At 38.0% G+C, this 8,364-nt stretch overlaps 1 protein-coding gene and 1 pseudogene across 1 annotated transcript in view; one reads left to right on the forward strand and one right to left on the reverse strand.

Moving 5' to 3' along the window:
* The first annotated feature begins 48 nt into the window (after nt 1–48).
* LOC126382650 (protein lifeguard 1-like) lies at nt 49–4,724 on the forward strand (annotated as a pseudogene).
* Nucleotides 4,725–6,842: 2,118 nt separating this feature from the next.
* Nucleotides 6,843–8,364, reverse strand: part of parp2 (poly (ADP-ribose) polymerase 2) — a 14,432-nt gene continuing 12,910 nt past the window's right edge. Inside the window, exon 17 of the mRNA XM_050032641.1 lies at nt 6,843–7,016. Within this exon, the coding sequence (XP_049888598.1) occupies nt 6,857–7,016 (160 nt within the window). The 3' untranslated portion in view covers nt 6,843–6,856. The remainder of the gene's footprint in view (nt 7,017–8,364) is intronic.

Here is an 8,364-nt window from a genome sequence, read left to right on the forward strand (position 1 = left end):
CTGTCAGGAAGTGAAACTCTACTACGTGTCTGTAGAATAAATAACCCCACCCCCACCACCTCTTAAGGTATGCTTTCAGTTTAGTCTCCTCCTCAAACAGTACTGTGTGATGTGGGACTCATAATCTGTCAGAAAAGGTAAGTAGACAATTAACTATTCATATTATCATAGTATATTATTCTTATTTTTTATGTGTAAAACAAAATCAAATATCCTGCTGTTTACTCTGCTGCTACTTTCAACAAGACAGCAAATATTAGGTTAATAATACTGTATTAATAGGACCTGTTAAAAGAACAGAAAATGTATTTTGCCATTTACTCCTGTGGTAAATGGCATGAGTTATTTACTCATGCTGATACTCATGCAGTCTCAGTAACAGCATAGACGTTTCTGGATACCATTGTGGGTACATCGATTTTTATTTTGTAATATTTGGGTGAACTGACTCTTTAAGCCTTCTGAATTAAAAATTCAGGAGGTGCAGTAAGTCTAACTGCAGCAATGGATCTTTAAATATGTATCCGTTCACTCTGGAGCCCTCTGAGCATGTACTTAAATGTTCAAAATCCAAATATGTTAACATAAAACTAGGTCTAAATAACATCACTATTATCTCTGCCACACAAAAGTTTAAAATATAAGTATACTGTAAAATCTCTTAATGCAAAACAACGTCAGTGATGTAAAGCTAAGTAGTTTTAATTGATCTCATCTGCATGAATAAGTCATTCTCTGTTTATTATATATGATTTAATGTAATTCTACTACTAATTATGGAGCCCATAGAGAGAAATCATTTTTGACACAGAGTAGGAAAACCACCGGTGTGAGTAACTAAATTAAAGATAGTTGACTTCCATTTAGCTGCTTCACACTGCTGCTGTCACACCGTCAAGATTATACCAGAGCCAGTGTTGTATTAGAAACACTTGTCCTTTTTTCCTACTATGACAAGTCAAAATGTCTACTGTGAACAAAAACGCCTACTGTGTTGTTACTGTAACTGAGATAAAGTCTAAGGATATTTAGGGGTATCATGATCATTGGAGAATCTAAGACCACACAAAGTTTTTAAACCAAATAATGACACAACACTCATTTTTCCCACAATGTTTGCTGAGTGTAAGAGAAATGGCCCCACAGCTCAAACTCAACTTCCTCATTTCTTTACACCATTCTTTGGTGACAAGATCTGACAGAGGCATCAAGATGCTGTACCAATAGAAAGCAAGGGTAGGGCGAGCTGGGTGTTAGAGGTAGTTTAACCTGTACTTTTTGGTTGTTGTGGTACGTGCTGGCAGACAGAAATCGAAAAACTCCCATAGTATAACTTAATTAAACTAACAACAAAGATAGAACAGAAATTTGGCGAAACAGACATTTCAGTTCAGGCACCAAAGTTAATAAGTAACTCATGAATGAAACAGGAACTTCCCGCTTCAGCTGCTAAACAGAATGTATCCCATCAGCCCCGTGCTTGCTTTTGTATCAGTTGGTCTTTTAATTAGACTGAACTTCGATCTTTGGTCCACAGTTCCCTCCAGTATGTCAGATACAGCAGACTACCTCACATACGGAGATACGAAGGACGGTCCTGGTTACGATGTCTCCTCATCACCACCACCATTATACTCCTACGAAGGACAGCAACCTCCACCCTACTCTGCAGCATCCCTAATGTACCTTCCACCCAAAATCGAGATGACTTGCACCTATCAGCCTACCACTGGATACGAGTCTTTCCTGGACAGCAGCCCACAAGCCTCATTGGACACAACTCCATTGATTGCCTTATCTTCTGTTAAAGACAAGTCAGTGAGAAGAGCGTTCGTTAGAAAGGTTTGTACGACTTGCCATGGGTGCATTATCCTCTACCTCATTTTCCCAACCTGAGGGGTCGAAAGAGAAATATTTGGGGGAAACAAGATGATTAACAGGATAAGAAAGAAGAAAAAAATATATTTTTTGTCAACACAAAATTATGTTATTTTCCCGAAAAAACTTCGCCCTAATTTTTGCTTTCTTCCTGGAAAATTATTGGCTAATTTTACCACCTCAGGCCTCTAAAAATTAGGAAAATAAATCAATCTGAGATGAAAAATGACTTATAGACATATGCAACTTGTGAAAAGAAGCCGCAAACAGATGCTGCTTTGTTCTCAGGGATTAAGGGACTGTTTGACAAAAATTCCAGCCAAAACTGTACATTGTTAAAAACATAAAATCATCTTGATTCAAAAACCATTGATTAAGCAAGCAGGTAGAGGTTAAGTGTCCCTAGTTTTAAGGTCATAATAATAGAATACATCATGGCTGGTGCAGTGAGACATTTATATGAAAAGATTTTTTTTTGTCTGAGCAACCCGACCCAGTATCTTCCAAATGTGCTTGTTTGAACTGATGTTGACCTAAACTTCTGTCATACTATTAACGATATAAACATGTATATTGTTACAATAGGTTTTTGATACAAAACAGAGTAATCCTGGATTTTAGTCAGCCAATTGTAGCTGGTGGTTAACTGGTTATTATGATAATAAATATGGATTTATCTTGCGGTTGGGAGTCAGTACATTAGACAACCATGACAACTGGACACTGCAAAGCATCATAAAGCACAAGAGATTCTGGACTTTGGTCAGATGCAAGTGTAATAATCTCTCTCAACAAAATGATAAGTACTATGAATGCTCTGACAAGAAAAATCGATTTTTTTTTTAATCTGTAAATGGTCACAGATCATGAGTGTCAAAATTAAAGCTGTTTTATCAAAAGACATCTATAGAAACCTTTAAGATCAGTATATGTGCAGAATACTTAGTACTGAAGCTCTTCATTTTTATTAGTGCTGTTTTTTATCTTTCCTTATGCAGGTGTTCAGCATCCTGACTCTCCAGCTGCTGTTCACCTTCAGTGTGGCGTGTGTGTTCACCTTTTCCAGCGGTGAAATGGTTCAGACCAACCTGTGGGCCTACCTCAGCTCCATCATCATCTTCGTAATGGTCGCCATTGCCCTCAGCTGCTGCAAAACCTTCAGTCGGCGTCGTCCCTGGAACATCGTGGGACTGGTGGGTTACAAATACAGGAGCATGAAACCCCAAATGTCTAAAGGGGAAATTAATACTACACAATATAGATACTGTCACAGATATTTCTGTTAACAATATATGACAAAACATTTAAATAATAGACTAAAAGGACAGTCGTAGCTTTGCAGGTTAAAAGGAAATATATATATATATATATATATATATATATATATATACACCCACGGTCACACAGCCACATCCTGGAAAGACAAGTGAAATATGGCTGCTACTGCCTCAGCTACATGTCACTCAATTAAAAGTACTTTTCTGGGAAACCCTTTAAATTAGTAATGATAAAACATTTTGGCTAATTTTCCTCAACATTTAGACCTCTCTTTACATTTAAATGGGCTCTCAGAATGTGGTACATCTTTTATTGTTTCCAAATGAAAACCTCAGTTTCCTCTGAAGTTGTGTGACATTTAAAATTAGGACATCCTTTACTTTGTAGTACGCAGCACAGGGTTATAAGTGCTCGTTCAGGGTTTCTGGTCTATAAAGTCTACAAAGAAGACTATAATCTGAATCTGTCTGTTAGAAGCAGTTAAACTTGTGAAGCTATCTATGAAGAGAACTATAGGCAAATGCTTCCTGAGATGATGTTAGAGATGTTTAATACCTTGAATTTTCTGCCTACAGGTTGTGGTCACCCTGAGCTTGTCATACATGGTGGGAACCATCGCCTCCTTCCACAACACCACCGATGTTGTCATCACTATGGGAGCAACGCTGACCATTTCTATAGCAATCATTGCATTTACTGCACAGGTCAGACTGTGTGACTCTATTAGGAGTATACAGACAAACAAATATTCATGAAATTAATTAATGTAATAATGTGTTCCTGTGTCATTTGCAGACTTATGATTTCACTGTTTGGTATGGTGTTCTGCTGATTCTGGCTGTGGACGTGATCATGTTTGGGTTCTTGCATGTTCTACTACTCCTACATCACTGATACCAACTATGGATGGGTGCTCTGCTGCATTCACTGGTACGGGAGAAAACTATACACTAACTAACTATAACACTACAGCTATGAATAATTCTTAGCTGAGAGAAAAAGGAAACTCTTTGTGGCGCCAAATTACCCAGTTCCACTGAACATTTTACATTTTAAAGCAAATGAGTGTGCAGCATCAAAATAGGTTTTCTTTATCAGATGCAATAAAGGCCCTGTACTCACACGCAGGCGCTTTCATCAACAGCTTCAGCAGAATAGCGATGAACACCCAGCCTTGAGAAGAAATCTGAGCAGGCAAATTAAATGAAAACACCTGTGAGCTATGAGTGGGTAGAGGTTTTGAAAGCAACCATGTCAAAGTGAGTGCAAGGGTGTGAAATTCAGCTATCATTCATTTCATCATTTACACCTTAGCTTTTCCTACCATGGCATGTGAAATTTTCTTCCATGACAAAAACCTTGTATAAAATGTGTCATAATTTACATAATTACTTATCTGGTGGTTCTCTCTCATCCTGTCCTAACTCTTCCTCCTCCTCCTCTCCCTCCCTTTAGTTCCTGATGGTCAACTGTCCGCTGATGATGGAGACAATGAGATACTCAACGCTGCTCTAATGATCTACCTGGGCATAGTCCTCATTTTCCTCTACCTGCTGGGGAGGAGGTGAAACTGTATTCACAAAATACATTTACACACAAACACACAGATAGACACTCCAAACTGTACCGACCATGAAAATGTCCTTTATTATTAGTGTTTAATGTATATGCTGTAACTCCTGTTTTAAGTGACAATGAGCGAATGATTATCACTGTTTTTACAGAAAAAAAACTTTTTCTCAGTTTTACATAAACAAACATTTATATAAAAAAATGTTGTATTGTATTTGTTGTTTTACAGTGCATGTTAACCCATACAAACGTTTGACCCGACAATTATCCAAAAACAAATGAAAGCATACAATTTTTGCTTTTCTACATTAATAACACAAAAAAGCAGTATAAATGCTCACATCAAACCTGCTTACAGAACTTCCAAATCATTATGTTTTGTCACTAAATTCAGATGCTGATAATCTAATAGATCCATAAGGCCATTTATGTTTCATACAGCACCACATCAGAGACCAAAAGTCTCTACAATACAGCTTACACTGATATAAGGACGTATGGGATTTAAAGCAATATGGACAGAAAGTAGTGCAAGATGTTGAGCATGTTTTTCATATCACACAAATTCATCTTTTACCCTCACCAAAGTTCACTTGTTTACTAAACAAGCAATATTCAGAAATTATTTGACAGCGTCCAACATCATATTCTGACTAAAAATAAAAACAAAAACAAAGATGCAGCCAGTGTGGAATTACAAGAGAAAACCCATCGTAGAAAAGAGTAATTTTGTTGGTGTTTTTCTTGAATTCAATTCACTTAACCATTTATATATTGAGTGAGCTATAAACCCTCTGAAGTGTGGACATCACCAGTGTTGAAGTCAAAACCACCTTAACCCGAGACCAAGTCATGACCAAGACCAAACCAGAGTCCCTTACTCCCTTACTGTTCAACATGCAAACTAAAGGCACTCCTCAAATTAATCTGAAAAGAACCACATTCACATTAAAAGCACCCACAGAAAACAAATGAGGAAAGATTCCTCTTCATTTACCTATTTTATTGTCATATAGTTTATGTGTGCATGTGTAAGTGTCCCATGAGAAATGTCTTAATAAATAATCAAACAGCATCACACAGATGTATTATATGTGTGGGAATTTTCATTTGTTTTCTATGAGCAAACAAATACAAACAAACACTAAGGAGATGTTATCAACTTAAGCGTCTTTAATCAACATTCTTTTTTTTTTGCACAGGCAGTTTGGTAATATCCCTGCAGTTGTGGTCATGACTGGTTTAGTAATAAAATCCAGAATACTCTTTGTCTGTGACCAGGTGAAGATTGAGTAAAAATGCGTTTGAGTCCGAGATGAGACCGAGAACTAAAAAAGTGGTCTTTAGACCAGGACTGATCTCAAGTACCACAACACCGGACATCACTGCAGGAATGCAACTAATTAATCTGCCAATTCATTCATTCATCTTCTAACCGCTTCATCCTCTTGAGGGTCGCGGGGGGGCTGGAGCCTATCCCAGCTGACATCGGGCGAGAGGCAGGGTACACCCTGGACAGGTCGCCAGACTATCGCAGGGCTGACACATAGAGACAAACAACCATTCACGCTCACATTCACACCTATGGACAATTTAAGTTATCAATTAACCTAGTCCCCAATCTGCATGTCTTTGGACTGTGGGAGGAAGCCGGAGTGCCCGGAGAGAACCCACGCTGACACGGGGAGAACATGCAAACTCCGCACAGAAGGGCTCCCACACCCGGGATCGAACCGGCAACCCTCTTGCTGTGAGGCGACAGTGCTAACCACCACACCACCGTGCTGCCTAATCTGCCAATTGTTTTTTGAATTAATTTGTTTGTAAACCCAAAGATATCAGATACGACAAGGAAAAGCAGCAATAACGTTTGGCATAGACAGACTAAAACTATTAAATTATTATTAAAATAGTTGCCAGTTGACTAATTCTACGGCTCTACATCAATAACACAGTAAATAAGTCTGTTATCCACCCAGTAACAGCAGTGTGTTCAGGTTTACATCCTATCCCCAAGAACCACAATCAGACTGTACATAAGGAATGACTCTGTGATATATCATTCTTTGAGGCGAGCGAATTGCCTGAAATCTCCAGATTTCTCACATCCATATCGCTTTGCACTGCCTTACCACAGTGAAGAGTAGTTGAACTTGATCCGCAGCAGGTACCTCATGCGGACCTGTGCAGGGTTGTAAACAATGAACTCGTTGTACAAGAGGGAGTAACAGTTGTTTCTACCCACCCCCGTCTTCACCCCTGGCCCCATCGGCACGGTCACACCATCCCTGAGGAAGAAAGAGAAGAATGCAAATGAAAAAGTTGTGTTTATCTAAAGACAGATAGCTTTTCCTTTACAATACTTCTTTCAGAGAGTTACAAGTTTCAGTTGAAGCCAGCACAATATGAAAATCAACCTGCAGAGATGAACTGAAACCAGTTGCTGCCAGCAAGGTTGGAAATTTAATCTAAAAAATTATAATGCCTTAGAAAAGTAATTCGTACTTAGAGCTGCAACTAGCAATTCATTTTGTAAATCATAAACTCGGAACTTGTTTTTCTATTAACTGACTGAATCATCAGGTCCAGAAAATGATAAAGAAAAAAAAAGTCTATCCCAATGTCCTAGAGTCCAAGATGTCATCATTAAATGTCCTGTTTTGTGTGGCCATCAGTCCAAATCTAATAGATAGTCAGTTTACAGTTGTAGAATACAAAGGAAAACAGCAAATATTCATGTTGAAGAACAACCTCAAACCAGAAGATTTTCACATATTTGCTTTAAACATGGATTGACTCAACTCTCAGTGATTCATTTGTTGTCCATCTACTAATTGTTTGGTTTATAAAACTTTAGAAAATGGTAAGTACAGTACAGTGCAGCGTGATGTCGTCAAATGTCTTGTCTGACCAACAGTCCTAAACCCCAAAATATTCAGCTTCCTATCATGTAAAATTAAGCAGCAAATTCTTACATTTGAGAATGCAGAACCTTTTTTTTTGCTTCAAAATGATGATCAATCACCAAAATATCTGCCCCTCACTGCAGCTCTAGCTTAAAAACAAGCAGCTCAGTCTATTGAGGTTGATCAGACTTGGATTTAAAGGATGGCCCTAGATGAAATTAGCAGTATGTTTCATGCACAGATGAAATGTTTCATGCTCTGTTATGAAAAACAGTATTTTTTCAGACTGTGAAATCTACAGGGAGACGCAGCAGCAGAGCGAGAGAGTAGGCAGAACAAATGAGAGTAAAACGAGGTCAGTCCATTAGTGTATGAGTCACTACAGAGCAAAAAGAGTTCACCATTTAGCATTTTGACTTTCATTTTAGTGGTTTGACTCTATAATGCCTCTTTCTGGTGTAAAACCATCTGACATTTCTATGGAATGCTTGAAAATGACCCTAAACAAATACATCTACAGTGGTGTGAAAAAGTGTTTGCCCCCTTCCTGATTTCTTACTTTTTTGCATGTTTTCCACACTTAAATGTTTCAGATCATCAAACAAATTTAAACATTAGTCAAAGATAACACAAGTAAACACAAAATGCAGTTTTTAAATGAAGGGTTTTATTAATGAGGAAGAAAAAAATCCAAAGCTACATGGCCCTGTGTGAAAAAGTGTTTGCCCCC

The sequence above is a fragment of the Epinephelus moara genome, chromosome 21 (assembly GCF_006386435.1).
Source record: "Epinephelus moara isolate mb chromosome 21, YSFRI_EMoa_1.0, whole genome shotgun sequence".
Taxonomy (NCBI): Eukaryota; Metazoa; Chordata; class Actinopteri; order Perciformes; family Serranidae; genus Epinephelus; species Epinephelus moara.